The sequence below is a fragment of the Nuphar pumila genome, chromosome 16 (genome assembly GCF_984573655.1).
Source record: "Nuphar pumila chromosome 16, dmNupPumi1.hap1.1, whole genome shotgun sequence".
Taxonomy (NCBI): Eukaryota; Viridiplantae; Streptophyta; class Magnoliopsida; order Nymphaeales; family Nymphaeaceae; genus Nuphar; species Nuphar pumila.
The window spans coordinates 12583401-12600108 of NC_143264.1; the positions used below are offsets into that span (position 1 = coordinate 12583401).

Below are 16708 nucleotides of genomic sequence, written 5' to 3' on the forward strand. Positions count from 1 at the left end.
TAGGATTTTGATTTTTTTTTCTTACTGTAGTCTCCGTTACCATGTCACAAGATAGCCCGTTACTCCAAAATATTTGAGTTACTGTAAATCATTCATGATAAGGAAAGAAGAACCTTACTACCTAATGGCTCACAAATCAGGAATTGTACCATACCAGGTACGGGAAACATGAGGCATAACTGTTTCCTGAAAGTTAGGAACGTGCAATCAGTCCATGAACTATGGAACTGGTTTGGAGAGAGAGAGAGAGGTTCTCATGGAGAGTAAATCTGAAAATTTCCATAGTCAAAGTGACCATTTCAACCGAGTACAATAAACAGCAAAATCCATAGCCAACAGCAGCAGAAACAAAAAATGTTCACCCTCATCTCCTACGAACAACCGAGTTGGCAGCACGCTGAGTTGCTGCTGCTTGTGACTGGGAAGGTTGTTGTCCTGAAGTTCCTGCTGGCTGCTCCTCTGGCATGTTCATGGCTTGAGTGATCGCATTCATAACTACGAGTCCAAGAGGGATCAAGTACATCCACTGCAATAACAGTAGAAAATCCACGAGCACAGAGACACACACGCACAGAGTCAGCTTCTCATAAATCTCACAACGGTGTTATGTTTGCTTGTGTGTATTTTCCTCCTAACTAGTTAACATGTTTTATCAAACAAAGAAATATAAACGTATAAAATACTTACATATTTTGACCAAAATGATCTCTCGGGTAGCTTAACTTCTTCACCATCACCATTCTCACTTCTTAGTACTTCCTCAGCAAATGATGGTTTTCTGCAAGTAGAATATGCCCATTTTAAGATCCCATTCAACAGCTTCAACCAAATACATGTGTAAAATAAGAATAAGCTGGGGGAATCTGTAGCTATGAAGGCAACTGAAAGCTTAATCTAATGTGACCTTGGAGCCACTTCGCCATTCTTCAGAACCGCGTGCGAGTTGAAAGACCACTTTGATGGCTGCATCGAAAGAGCCAAGTCAGTGATTAGACAATTTTACAAACTTACAATCATTGCACAGAATACAATCTATGGAGCTTTTAAAAGCTTCCAAATTTTGCTGTCAATGCTGGGGGCAGGGAAAATAGCTGCAGCTGATGTCAAAAAGGTGTTAGACCAGAGTAGAAAATAAGATTAAATTTTGAAGTTGTTTCTCACGTGGTTTTAAGAACAAAAACATTGCACTGTTTGATGCTATCATGTTAGCCACTTGACCAGTAGGTGTCTTAAATGAAGGTTTTAGAATGGCAATTATACTGAGCCAAACATGGCCACACACAACACTTTGTTCAGGATGACCAGTATTATCTTATTATTTTCCAACTAGATATCATAAATCATATATTTAGAAAATTACAGAAATAGAAATCAAATTTATCAAATTTGGAAACTCGTGTCCCTACAAAGAGAACTGAGATTCCACTAGACCAAAAGCTATGTCAACTTTGAGGCTAAGTCACACGGACTCTGTTAAAAGGTCGACGCACCCACGTCGATCGTACCTGACACGGGTGCGGCTTCGGACACGGGGCAGACACGGTCAACTAAGTGTCAGACTCAGTCAACGCATCGGGGCCAAGTTCCTCCACATTTTGGACTCGGTCAACTTTGACCGAGTCTATTTTCGTCCATATTTTAGGGCAAAAGATGTATAAAAACTAAAAAAATCGATCTTCGATCGTCTTCCTCCTTCTTTATGTGTTATATTTTGGTAAATTTGTGTTACTTCAATAGAATTGCTTTTTTATTTTTGCTTTAAAATTTACAATCTTATTATTGTTATATATATATATTTAAAATATATATATATATATAGTCGTGACTTCATGCGCAAGATTCAAAAGAAAGAAATTACAGAGGCTTTGAAGAAAATGAAATCAAGAAGGGCAGTTGGCCCAGATGGTATACCTATCGAGGCTTGGAAATGCTTGGGAGAGAAAGGTTTAGAATGGTTGACAAATCTTTTTAACTTGATTTGGCGAACAAATAAGATGCCTAATGAGTGGAGGAAGAGTACTTTGGTGCCTTTATATAAGAATAAGGGTGATATACAAGATTGCACAAACTATCGTGGTATAAAACTCATGAGTCATACTATGAAACTTTGGGAGAGGGTGATTGAGTCTAGGTTGAGGAAGGTTGTCATGATATCGGAGAATCAATTTGGTTTTATGCCTGGAAGATCAACTATGGAAGCTATACATCTTCTTAGACAACTTATTGAAAGATATAGAGAGAGGAACAAAGATTTGCATATGGTTTTTATTGATTTAGAGAAGGCATACGATAGAGTACCTAGGAACGTTCTCTGGTGGACAATGATGAAGAAAGGTGTTTCTCTCAAGTACATTAGTATAATTAAAGATATGTATGAAGGAGTAGTAACCAATGTCCGCACTTGTGGAGGGGTGACAACCAATTTTCCGATAACGGTTGGGTTACATCAAGGATTTGCTTTAAGCCCTTTCCTATTTGCGATAGTGATGAATGAGCTTACGAGATCAATTCAAGAAAATGTACCGTGGTGTATGTTGTTTGCTGATGATATTGTTTTGATTGATGAGTCTAGAGCTGGGGTTAATGCTAAGTTAGAATTATGGAGACAGACATTGGAAGCTAGAGGTTTTAAGTTGAGTAAGAGTAAGACTGAATATATGGAATGTCGGTTTAGTAAGCAACGAAGTAGTGATGCGAGTGTAGTGAAGCTTGGTGAGCAAGAAATACCGGTGAATGATTATTTCAAATATTTGGGATCCATCATTCGAAAGTATGGAGAAATTGATGGAGATGTAAATCATAGGATAAAGGTTGGGTGGATGAAATGGAAAAGTGCAACTGGAGTGTTGTGCGATCATAGAATGCCATTGCGGTTGAAGGGAAAGTTTTATAGGACGACTATTAGACCCGCTTTACTATATGGTACGGAATGTTGGGCTGCCAAGAGACATCATATTCAAAAAATGAGTGTAGCTGAGATGCGGATGCTTAGATGGATGTGTGGAAATACAATAAAAGATAAGATTTGGAACGAGGAGATACGTAAGAAGGTAGGTGTTGCACCCATTGAAAATAAGATGCGAGAGAATAGTTTACGGTGGTTTGGACATATTCGGCGAAGGCCTAATGATGCTCCAGTTAGAAGGTTGGAGAAATAGGAAAATACATTAGTTAAAAGAGGTCGGGGTAGGCCTAGGAAGACTTGGATGGAGATGATAGGAAAGGATATGAATGCTTTGAACCTCACCGAGGACATGGCATTGGATAGAAATGATTAGAGGAAAAGGATTCATGTGGAAGACCCAAAATGAATTTCTTTTTTGGTTCATATCGCTGACCCCAATTGTTTTGGGATGAAGGCGTAGTTGTTGTTGTTGTTGTTGTTGTATATATAGTCGTGTTCCCGTGTCCAAAATTTTTGAAATTGCTCTGCTCCCGTACCCGTACCCGCACCCATGTGACATAGCTTTGAGGTGTTTTTCATGTTTCACATGAATGATTAGTCCATGGATTCTCTTTTCACACTTTATAAATACTGGACGATCCAGAATCTCCAGATCTGACACCAAAATTGAAACTTTTAAGATGGCATGACAATCCCCATTCACACAATCATGGACATGCATGTTGATTAATAGAACCAAATACGGACATATTTGAGAAACGGAGATGAGAGGGGAGATGGTATTTAATGAGGATTTAATAAATACCACCTACCCCGATCGGTGGTTGGGAACCCTGTTTTGGGAGAAGAGAATGGTGTTGGGAGTGGAGATGGGTCATTTTCAACCATAGTTACAACTGTTGTTCTCAGTAATGAAATATCTCGGGAGATTTAATTTTTTTTTCTCAAAAAAATCAGTTTATTAAAAAATACTACAAAAATATAATAAAAAAATATTGAAAAGAATTTTTAAACAAATAAAGAACAAGGTATGAATGGTAAGAAATTACCTTTTTCTTCAGATACAAGGTAATATCTTACCATATGAAATATACTTGGATGGGTACCATGTTAAATCACATTACAGTCTTTTCAGAAAATAGTCCATTCAATGTTGTCAGTAGCGTTGTGAATTGGCCTGAATCGGCTGATTCGTATTGTATCACCAAAACTTCGATATGCTATAGGGGTGAATCGGCCCTTCAAAAAATTGAACAATTCAGGCCGAAACAGTTCGGTCTGATAGATACCACCTGAATCACACTTTTGTGTGATCCGTTTGCCTCTCTCTCTCTCTCTCTCTCTCTCTCTCTCTCTCTCTCTCTCTATATATATATATATATATATATATATATATATATATATTTTGGCCACTCCACTGTCGTGAGCGACAATGAGGCGATAGGCTGGTGTTGGAGGGTCAATGCTGAATCTCATGAACTCCATGGCTGGCAGGGAGGGAGGGGGATTCTATATGTTAGGGCTCTGTCATGGGGGGTAGGGGAAAGCCCATGTCATTACTAGTGAGTTTGGTGGTGGGTTTGAGAGGGGTTGTGCTAGTGGTTTTCACTCTGGTGGTTCTGTAGGTGCTCGTTTTGATGAAGCAACAACAGTTGGAAAGCAGTAGGAGGGAGCAGCCAAGCAGTGGAGGAGGACGAGGTGGTGGAAGTTTGTCTGCAGCCAATGAGGCACTGTCTCATCGGCGATGAGGTGTCGCTGCTGAACAGAGGGAAGAGGCAGCCTCTCTCTCTCTCTCTCTCTCTCTCTCTCTCTCTCTCTCTCTCTGTGATTTTCTCTTATTTTTAAAGTTTATGTTTTTCCTATTTTTATGGATTTTTAATCAAAAACTATCTTCAATTTTTTTGTTTTTAAATATTTTTTTCTGTTTTTTTAATTTTGAATTAAAATTTCAGTTTTTAAAATATACATATGTCACATGGGTGCGGGTACGGGTGCGACACGGGTGTGGAGCAATTTCAAAAATTTTGGACACAGGGACACGGCTATATATATATATATATATATATATATATATATATATATATATATATATATATATATATATATATAATAAGACTCGGTCAAAGTTGTGCCCATTAGAGGACACAGCTAAATATATATAACAAGACTCAGCTATATATATATATATATAAAAATATCAATTTTTTTAGTTTTTATACGTCTTTTGCCCTAAAAATGGACTCGGTCAAAGTTGACCGAGTCCAAAATATGGACGGACTCGGCCCCAGTGCATTGACTGAGTCTGACACTTGGTTGACCGTGTCAGCCCTGTGTCCGAAGCCGCACCCGTGTCGGAGCGTGTCGACGCGGGTGCCTCGACCTCTTAGCTGAGTCTATGTGACATAGAAATAGACCGATTTCAGTCGACGTGGATTCGATTCAATACAGCCTGATTCAGGGTTTTTTTTTTGAAAAACGATATGGGTTTGATTCTGATACTGACAACATTGGTCCCATATCAAAGAGGGTGTCCAAAGTCGGCCCCTCCTATTTCTATTTAAGAGGTCTTTTGTGCCTCTTGAGAAGCACAACTTGTGTGATTACGTGGAATTGCACATGTGAACACCTTTTGAATGCTTTTTAAAAAGCATTTAATGGCGTACGAGTTGGTAGTGAGCTAATGTACATGTATGACCTTACTAATAATAAGTATTCTTTGCTTTTTGGTTTATCTTAGAAGTTGTGATAATACACGGTTTTTTCATAATAAACAAGATTTTAGATTTTGAAAATCTCGAGATAATATCATCATTATCACGGTTCTTGAATGAAACAAGATATTATTGCGAGATTTTCAAAATCTTGGCGATATTTGTGACTATGTTTTTAACTACATCCTCACAAGGATGTTGTTGACAACTTATTACGGTCCAAAATCCAGAGGATCCGGTGCTCCAGGATCCCAACACCACATCAACCATGCAAGAGTCTCTCAAGTCAAAGTGGAGCCCAAGGAGGTGACGTGGTTGCTGATGTGGTACCTCTCTATGGAGGAAAGTCAAGGGACACGTCCCAACCAGCTTGAAGGAGAGGAAGAGCAGTAGGACCCACAAGTTGGCATTGATTTTGTAAGGAGGAAGAAAAGAGAAAAGGAAAGTGAGGGGCACCACCTACTTTCCAGAAAAGAGGGTAGGACGCTTCCCTCTTCTACTTTTCATTTAATGTTTTGATTCTAGCATAGGTATATTTCATATTCATGCATTATTGATTTTGGTAATTGAAGTATGGTAATTACGATATGATTAAGGAAGGACCCCAATCAGTCTAACTAACCTTCTTCCTAGTCTAGTTATAATTGTCAGTTAGAGTATAGTTTTGGCAGTTAGAGGGTGCATGGGTTTAATGGGTTAGATTTTATTTTTGAATTGAAGTTGGACCCAAACCCAGGTCACACACTATAAAAAGTATCATAGGGATCCCTTTTATAGTTTATGCAAGTATGAATTTGATTCTCTCCCTCTAGTCGTTTCTCTCTCTCTCTCTAGACGTCTTTCTCTTTATTTTTTCTTATTTCTCTTCTCTTTCTCTTCTTTTTTTCTCTCTCTTTCTCTGATTCACATGATGACCAGACCACCTAGGTTGGTTAATCGCCTTGCTTGGAAGAGCCCCAACTCCTGCAGTGCCCCGGGTCGTGCGGTCCAGCTTCCCCGACATTGCAGATCATGTGCCTGAGTTTCAGATCGTTGGAGACACCTTTGTAACTGGCCCCTAGACTCGATCCCTAATCTTGGTTAAGCCTCTACTTATTTTCCGAAATCTAAATCGCGCATCTTGACGGGGACCTGGCTTACCCACAAAACCCATTCTGGCAAACCTCGGACCATCAGCAGCCTAAGCCCCTGTGCAGCACTTGTTCTAGACACCCCCCCTCCCCCCCTCACACGTCTCTAGGCCTTCTTAGAATCCCTGGACCAGGTCCTACACGTTCTAGACCTCATTCCATACCCAAACCATCTACCAACCCCAAACCACACCAAACCGATTGGCCGAATAACCTCGTTTCTCCTATATCGCCTTGTTCGCCACAACGAGGAACCTTCGACCTCTTCCCGATCATGTCAACCAAGGTTCAACCCCTATGACACAACTCACAGGCCCCAAGGCCAAAGAAACCAAGGTTCAACCCCTAGGACACATAACTCACAAGCCCCAAGGCCAAAGAATAGCAGGTTCGATCCATTTGAGTATGCCGGACTCCGATTACGGTACCCATCAGTCACAGATCTGGACCTTCGTCCGATCCCAACACTGGTTCATCCCGCATGAACCTGGAAATTTCTGAGGGTACAACACAACGCCAGCTTCATCTCCCATTTTCTTCTCCACTCCCATCACCCCTTTCATCTCCTCCTCAACACCAGCTCCCAAACATAGCATAAATGAATTGAAAATGGTAATTTAGGATGTACCCACCTACCTTTCATACAGAATGCATCAACTACTAAGAAAAATTAAAGCCCCATTTATATGGGTTTTTCCTCCCTTCATGCTTATTAATGTGCAATATTAATTGCCATTAAAATAGAGGCAAGTCATACTCCATTTATCCATGCGTCTTATCAGAAATTATTATGGAAATACAACTGATGATGGCATTTTTTTTTTAGAAGCATAGAGACAAAAGCATTTAATGAGAGTTATTTTCATAGAAAAAATTGCCAGATACCCAGGCCTAAGATTATTAATGTCAGCAATCAGTTCCAAAATGCTAGAAGCTAATGAAATACAGGTTATCCTGTCTATTAGAAATTAATCAGGAAAGATGAGTGACTGTTTTGCAAGGAACTTGGGGACATGCTTCATACTTAAGTAAGAAATGCAAACACACTAGGTAAACTTACAAATTTCAGTAACCGTGGATGAGGGCATGAGCTGGGTGAACCATAGTTAACAGCCAAAACATTGACACCTTCCTGCATCACATATCATGGTACAAACTCCATCAGAAAATAAACCACAACAAGCATAAACAGGCAAACAGCTATTATGATGGATAAAGAAAAAAGATAGAAAAAAACTATATATTGGTAAATATAACATGAAGAGAGAACAGATACTTGTATTCATCAAACGACATCATCAGTCACATTGTCTCCCAAAGAATCTCCATTTGGAATGTCAAGGTAATATTCTTATCCTTCAATTATGATGTAATAGCTATAGAAATGGATAAGCAATGTTAAACTTATGAACACGGCATGTCTCATCCAGTGAACAAAAGAACTGCAATATCAACACAATGGACCTAACAAAATGCAAGCTGTTGTTTGCCCTGTCATATAATACACCATATTGAAATTGGATGGCAGGAATGCCGTTTTTTATTCTTTGTCCTCATTTCTTTTCTCTTCTTTAGGCTGTGTGCAGGCAGGAGGGGTTGCAACATCGACTGATGCATTTGAAGTCAACATCCCTTTATGAAGATGGCACAACTCTATGCAACCATCACATCAACCCAGCTATGTTTTTGCACCACAAGAAGATTTCCCAAGCATTTACCAAATTATAATTTTATTTGGTACAATGGAAAAATAGGTCCACCAGACATTGGAGTTTATATGACAATTATATCTGGAATGTTGCCTCTTTTCAGTTGTATGTTCTCTTCATTTTATCTTTTGAAGTCGAGTTCTCCAAAGAGGAGGCAGGAACTTGTCTGCCCCCATAAATCAGTAATTTAGGTTAGTTCCTATTTACATAATTAGAGCCACTTTACAGGAATTTCTCTCACCAATTCTCATATGTCTTTTTAATATTGTAGTCTAGACGATTTAATTCAACATGAAACAATCCAAGTTAATAATAAACGGGCAAATATTTGGTACTGTAGAAATCACCTTTATTTTTCATATTTTTTTTTACTTTTTGTAGATCAAACCCTATAAATGTGATCTACATGGTTTGTATAAAGGGAAATAGTTTTTGAATCAAATAATTGTGACAAGTAGGTATTCCAAAGGTTTAAAAATCAACAACCCACAATGTACCGAAATTTGATTGCTCAAAAAATCATGTTTTTGTCAGAAAAACATGATACAAGGTCCAATCTTTCATAAACAAACCATGTTGAACAAATTTATATGGTCTGATTGAGTTGATACAGCTTCCACCTATGATTGCCACCTCAATACTTCCATCCCTTCATTAGTACCAAATATTTACCCACAATGACTTGTTGAAATATAGAAACCACTAGAATGCAACATTGAACCATGTGTAAAGTTTTATGTGATGCCACCCTACGGTACAACATGATATGCTAGAAATGGAAAAGGCACACATGCACACACACACACACACACACACACACACACACACACACATATATATATATATATATATATATGTATATATATATGAGAACTGAACATATTAGGCCCAGTTTTCTCATTCTGCCCCATTAGGCCCCATAGTTTGAAGTGTTTTATGATAGATCTGAACCATTAGATGTGTTTATCATGCTTGATTTAGTGGGAATCGACTCTTGGATCATGTTTTTCTGACGAAAAAACATATTTTTATGAGCCGGAAAAAACTGACACCTTCATAGCCATTGATTTTGGATCACCGGAAAAACCTGTATACAGGTCGGATTCCGGTGATCCAAAAGCCGGTTCCCACTAAACAAAACCTATAGATCACATCTATGGTGTTAGATTTGAGAAAAACCACCAAAAACTACGATTTTAAGTGGGGCAGAACCAGCGCGTTACACTATATATATATATATATATATATATATATATATATATATATATATATATATATATATATATATATATATATATCAAGAAGCATCCTTTAAGGAATAGGAATATGACATGAAGATCCAAAGACAAAGCCAAAAATCACAGATCAAAACATAAATGCATAATATGCACAGGACTTACCGCGTGGATGACAAAATGCTCTTCCAATAACATCCGTGGAAGGCATCTCTAGGATTGTCAATTAGGAAAAACAGAAAAAAGAAACGGAGGTAAGACTCACATTCATTATAAGATTCACACAGACGTAAAACTGACACAAAGCAAAACATCATAATAAGCCACTGCAAATAAGAAATAATTGGAAAAGAAAGGCATGAGAAATTACATCAAACATGAACACGACAAAAGAATCATCTTCTGCCCCAGATAACTAAAAAGTGTATCATGTATGAATCTAACTACGGCACACAATAATGGAGGAAGATAGATTTTTCCCTTTATCTATGAATTGCAGGAAGGGTCAAAACAATAGGAAATAGTTTGTCTTTTTTTCTCGACAAATATGAAGTTGGCTACTTCAGAACCATCAGGCAATTTCCTTTAAGCTACTACTCTGTCTGGTTCATGGTTTCTTAGATTTTGGCAAATGCTCATTACATGGTGTGTTTCTGTCTGCTGTCATGGATATTAACCACTGCCCATATTATAAGAGAAAAATCTTGATTTTGATTCATAAGAAACAAATGAGCACATAATGACCTGGATTATTCTACATACAGAAACATAACCATTTTGTGCCTCTCTAAACATTTTCAAGAAAGATTATAGGCCAAGTCAAAAACTTTTCCTTTTGAAGTGAAGCAAAAATTTTATTATAAAGTCAAATAAAACAAAACTAAAGGAAAGGAAAATGTAAACTCATGTCATTTCCTATTTAGAAAACACATTCCTGACTATCAATCTATCAGTGCTAAGGAAAAGGAACTAAGCTGGGTACTATGAAGTAGGAGGAATGACCTCCTTGAATGGAAAGAAGGGAACAATCATTGGAAGAAGTGAGATTCATGATGCTTTAATAAGCTGTGTTCTGTGCAATAAAAAAGTGTCTTCTTGGCCCTCATAGTAGCATACTGGCACTTCTATGAGAGAATATCATTGGCAAACAGACAAACATATATACAGTTAGTGTCACGAGATGGCAAACAAGAGATGAACTAAGAAGAGAAGGTTGTGACATCTAGTTATTGATAACAAGACATCCATTTATCCCAATTTATGAACCACCGGAAGAGGATTCAAGCCTCTGAGGTGACTATTGGTTGTAATTTGTAAAGTTTCCTTCTGTGGGACACCTGCTGGTGGACATCAATTTGCAAGGATGTGCATATGAGAAAATATTTTTTACTCTCTTAAGGTGGGACAAGCAAAACATATAAAAAAGTTCTCTTCCATGAATTTGAACTTAAAATTTTTACTGTTGCAAAAACTAAGTGTTGACAGATAAATGAAAGGTCTTGGATACTCTTCATGTTAAATGCACACAAGCATGACTAGCAAAATCATCTGTAGTGTAACACAATAGAAGTATCTGAAAGGCACAGACTGGATTTCCTTCTACACCAGCATGAATGAGAACAGAGAATGCAATATGTGCTCCATATACTATTATCAATCAATTCAAATTAGATCAGCTAACTAGAAGTACAATAACCTAGAGAAAAGCATTTTAAGCACCTCATTTTTAACGTGTCTATAAAAATAAGAATATGAGAAAAGAACAGTAAAATAAATACATATGTGGATGCTAGCATTGATTTGATCCCTTGACCTTCAATTTATTTTTACTTTACCCTTTATGCTTCCCGGGAGATGCACAGCTTTGGTTGATTCTTTGGATTAAATCACCAAATTTAAACCACAGAAAACGAAGTGTTCTTCTAAAGACGACTATTATGATCCAAACAAGCATTTAATCATGAATATGATTGACAAGTGACAACATAGTTGCTACACAAAACATACTGTGAACAATACTTTCATGACCAATGAACTAAAAAGAGAAGATTCATAAAGAATGCAATATACAAAAGCTTAATGAAATGTTGCTGGTGATGAGTTGTGGAGCCTGATTCACTGTTTTTTGCCCTTGCAGGAAGGGGGGTCCGGGGGCTCCCCCCGGCGCGAGTCCCGCTGCGCGGTCAGCGGGCGGGGGTCCAGGGAGGGCCGCCCCTGGCGGGGGGTTATAGGGGGGCAGCGCCCCCCCAAAAGAAATTTTTTCTGGGGCTTATGTTTGGGACCCGGTTTTCAGTGGATCCGACCTGATTTGGTTAGGGTTAGGGTTGTCGCCCTTGCCTTGTTTATATTCTCGCTTTTCTTTCCCGAGCTGTAACTGTCTGTTAAGAGTAATAATATTTCTCTCTGGGCGGCCGTGGTTTTTTATTCTCTCTCGGATTTGAGGAGAGGTTTTTCCACGTAAAATCTGTGTTCTTCTTGTGTTTAGTTTGATCGTTCTTGTTCTTTGTTTCCTTTTGATTGTCTCTTGCTCGTGGTTTTTCCTAACAGCTGGCGTATGTATGTATATGCCTCCAACAATTTAAGCTAATGAAACTATGGTGCATAAATTCCAAATCCAAATGCAGGCGATTTAATGCCTCTACATTTGCATCCTAATAACAAAATAATTTAATGCCTCTAAATATGCATCCTAATAATGCAATAATGGGTGGAACTGCTAGTTCATTATGCAAACAAACCCAATAATAATGATAACAAAAGATGGAAAAAGACAGCTCAAACAACAGGCAAACTTACTGCCTTGACAGATGAGACAACATAAACTTTCCCAGTATTCAATACATTAGATGGTAGTCTGATCTGATAGAATTCATCTTTTTCTAGCAGATCCTGCAGAAAGTGATGTTAATCTCCTAAACCAATAATAGATCAAAAGAAGTTGGAGTATGGCCAATGGAGAAATACAATACTTGGAAAATCTCCTTCTCCTTTTCAGTTAAAGCATTTCTTGAGAGACGAAGCTTGGTAAGAGTCTGCAACAACATGTTAATTGATATCATGCATAAATATCACACACACACACACACACAGAGAGAGAATATGTATATATACAGCAAAGTGTGCTCCTTTATGAGAAAAAATGGTTGAGAGATAGTAGGGTGTTCAATCGTAATGAAATATGCGGAAAAATAAAAACAAAGTGCACAAGCACTATTACAAGTCCAATAAAGAACAAAACAAAAACACTAAGGCACTACAAAAGCACAAAGTGCATAAACAAGACTTCAAAGAATCAAAACAATAACACAAAAACATAAAAAAAATATCATCTTTATTGAGTAGAATGCTTATAAAAAGCATTCTACTCTAAAGAAGATATTTTTTATGCCTCTACATATGCAATAATGAGTGGAACTACTAATTCATCATGCAAACTGTTGGAGCACATATGTAATATAGCCCCTTTAGTTAGTTATTGTTCATTTTATTGTTTTGTATCTTGTGTACATATTGTTATAGGCAAGGAGCAAACTTATAAATTAGCTCTTCTTTTGTTTTTATCTTTCTTTGTAATCCTAGAGAGGTCGACACATAAAGGTGCTCTCTCTCATTTTTCATGTAATTTTGGAATGCAAACCCCTTTGCTTCTCCCATTGTGAGTTAATCCCTAACTCTTCTCCGACCCTAAATCCTTCATTCAATATGGTATCAGAGCCTAATGCAAGCTTTTAGAGGATCGCGGGAATGAAGACCAGAGGTAGGGACTCCATCTTGGTCATCGATATTCTGTCTTGGGAAGCATGCTGCTGATGTCAGCATTGGTTTCACGAGTGGCAGATGCATCTCCCCTGAAGTAACCTTTAAATTGATCTTGATTTTAGAAGCTGACCCAAACAAGAATCAGGTTATTTGGTGATTTGAAATTTCTGTGATTTTTTTAAGTATTTCTGAAAAGCGCACGTAGAAAGGTCCAGATTTGGGGATTTTGTTGATTGTGAGCAAATCAATGATTTTGGATCCCCTTAAAGGATTGTATTTGACACTAGAAGACTTTTAGAAGTGGCCTGGTGACCTAATGTGGCAATTAGAGGCAGATTCATAGTGATTTTGATGTTCTGCTTTGTAGCAATAACCCTGTTAATATATTGGTGTTGGAGGTGTTTGGGTACCATATTGTGCAGTCCGTAGTTAATCTTTTTGGCTGGTTGAAGTATTCTTGATATGTTTTTGGTATTAAAGCTTGCACATTAAAGACAGTGTATTGAAGTTTGTGATGGTATACTATTGTGCACACTGCTTTGGATATTGATTTGTTATTGTTTTCTTGTGAAGCTCTACACTTTGTGGTTGGAGGTTTGGGAGAGAATTGGAGAAAGATGGAACCAAGATTATCCCAGCAAAGCTGGATGGGATGAACTATGTGTATTGGGCTGACTTTATGGCGTCACTGATAATAGGGAAAGGGTTTAAAGGGAATTTGGATGGCTAAAAAGCACGATCCAAGCCCACTGATGCAGATAATGATAAGGTGACAGAAGATTGGATTGTGAGTAGGGGTGGCAAAATCTGACCCGACCCGCCAACCCGCTTCTTAGCCGGGTTAGGGTTTGGCTTAAACGGGTTCGTGTCGTAAACGGGTCGACCTGCCTAACCCGTTTATTAAACGGGTCGTGTTCGTGTTAGGGGGTATGCCAACTCGCCAACCCGTTTGACCCGTTTAATAAACGGGTTAGGCGGGCGGGTCAACCCGTTTACACGAACCCGTCAACCCGCAACCCATTTATATATATATATATATATTAACTTATCTAACCCTAACTCCTAACTTTACACTTTAGTCACCCATCTAACTCCTTCCTACCCAGCCGCAGCCGAGAGCCCGAGACCTCTCCTCTCCAGTGGTGGTATGCGCCTGTGCGGTTATCGTGTCTATGTTATCGGGTCGACCCGTTTAATAAACGGGTTGTCGTGTCGTGTCGACCCGACCCATTTATTAAACGGGTTAACCGTGTCATGTCGGGTTACCCGTTTAATAAATGGGTCGTGTTTGTGTTTGCCACATCCGACCCGTTTAATAAACGGTTCGTGTTGAGGTATTCTGACCCGCCAACCTGCCGACCCGACCCGATTGCCACCCCTAATTGTGAGCAATGCAAGAGTCAAGGCTTGGATTCTCGGTTCGGTAGAACAGACAATAGCTATGAATTTGTCCAATTTTAGGAGGCCAAAGAAGTCTGGATGTATCTCAGACACGTCTACAAGCAAGAAAATTGGGCAAAGCACTATCAACTCACTCAAGAGTTGAGGAGTATGCATCAAGAGAATAAGTCAATTGAAGAATTTTATTCTCATTTGCAAAGAATTTAGGACGTTCTTGCACTTATGGAAGGCCAAACAAAATGCAAAAAATATGCAAAATGTGAGATATGTATCTCATGCCAGACTTGTCTGGGACTCCATAACCAAAACAAGAAAACTAATAAGGTCATTGAGTTTCTTATGACACTTAGACCAAAGTTTGATGGGACTAGGAGTGCCATCTTGCATCGTTCTCATTTGCCTTCGCTTACCAAGGTTGTAGCAGAGTTGACAGCTGAAGAGATCAAGATGAAATCTCTTGGAACTGTTAGAATATAAGTATTTCTTATATATATATATATATATATATATATATATATATATATATATTGTGCATGTAATAAGTTTTAACCTTCAGAGGTATTTTGGTCTTTTGACCCATGTAATAAGGACAACTCATTAGGGGTTATAGTGTCTTTTTCTATTTTATTTTTTCTTCTGTTTTTTGTTGTTTCGCTTTTGTTATATTGTCTAGCTGTTGGGAGTCCCCAACAGCTATATTTTAAGAGCCTCTCACTCCCTCCTTTGTGTATAAATATGGGCCTTAAGCCCCTTGGCATGTATGCATTTTATGTGTAATAAAGATTATATTTTTTATGTTGTGTGTTCCTCTAAGCCCCTAAGTGGCTATTGTGTTTGTGCCCCTTTTGTGGGTTTTGTATTTTCCTCTTGTTTGAGGTGTGTGGAGACTTCTTGATCTCATTAAATGGTATCAGAGCCATTGCAATCATGATCATGGTAAAACTTTTTTGTGTGGATGTGAGATCGTAGATCGTATGATCGGGGACTCGTGGTACCCAAAAGTATTTCGCTTTCATTATCTCATTTCTCTCTATCTCTCCATCTTTCTCTTCTTGTATCTATTGAGGATGAATGAGAAGTGATTGTTACCATGCTCGTGAGACTCAATGACATAAACTATGTGATGTGGGCATCCACATTAAAGCATAAGATTTGAAAAAAGGGTATATGGGGCTTGGTGGATGGATATGAGAAAGAACCAAAGCTAATGCTCGCCAAAAATGAAAACGGCAAAGAAATTGCATTTCAAGGAGAAGAGATAAATAAAGCCATTGCCGACTATGAAAAGAAATGGAAGAAGTGAACGATGAGTCATTCCAAAATCATGTTCTAACTTAGCAAAGTCTGAATTTGCTAGTGATGCTTGGAAGTATCTCTAAATATGTATTCTCTAAGGGATGTAGCTCATATATGTAATCTCTAAATTAAAGAAAGAACAATGAACCAAGGAGATATGAGGATGAGAGAATACTACAATGCTATTTATCTCCTTTGAGATGAATTAGCTCTTAAAGCCTAAGTGGTACTGTCCACTTGACATAAAGCTCCAAGAAAAGCAAATCAACTCGGAGCATTTTTTATCAATTCATAAATGGGCTTAGGCCCGAATTTGAATGGACAAAATCGGCCCCTTTATAGAAGAGGTATTCTTTTCATAGTAAAAACTCTAGAAGAGCTAACTATACAAGAAAATAGATTGAAGAAACCCTCCTCTACCAAAGATGAGGAATCGATGCTTTCTATGTCAAGACCTGGAAATCAGATAAAAGCATATAGGCTTCCTCACTTTGAAAGATGCCAAAACAACTATAAAAGAAGCTCAAATGACTATGGGAAGAGGTCAAATGACTACGAAAAA

At 38.2% G+C, this 16708-nt stretch overlaps 1 protein-coding gene across 3 annotated transcripts in view; it reads right to left on the reverse strand.

Annotated features, from left to right (window-relative positions):
• Positions 1 to 216: 216 nt before the first annotated feature.
• Positions 217 to 16708, reverse strand: part of LOC149812944 (uncharacterized) — a 28867-nt gene continuing 12375 nt past the window's right edge. Inside the window, exons 2-8 of one of the 3 annotated variants that reach the window (XM_089990788.1) lie at positions 12660 to 12722; positions 12487 to 12579; positions 9856 to 9903; positions 7807 to 7878; positions 905 to 963; positions 688 to 778; positions 217 to 526 (exon numbers count right to left, since the gene is read on the reverse strand). In XM_089990788.1, the coding sequence (XP_089846914.1) occupies positions 365 to 526; positions 688 to 778; positions 905 to 963; positions 7807 to 7878; positions 9856 to 9903; positions 12487 to 12579; positions 12660 to 12722 (588 nt within the window). In that variant the 3' untranslated portion in view covers positions 217 to 364. The remainder of the gene's footprint in view (positions 527 to 687; positions 779 to 904; positions 964 to 7806; positions 7879 to 9855; positions 9904 to 12486; positions 12580 to 12659; positions 12723 to 16708) is intronic. The other 2 variants (XM_089990789.1, XM_089990790.1) reach the window with 2 other exon arrangements.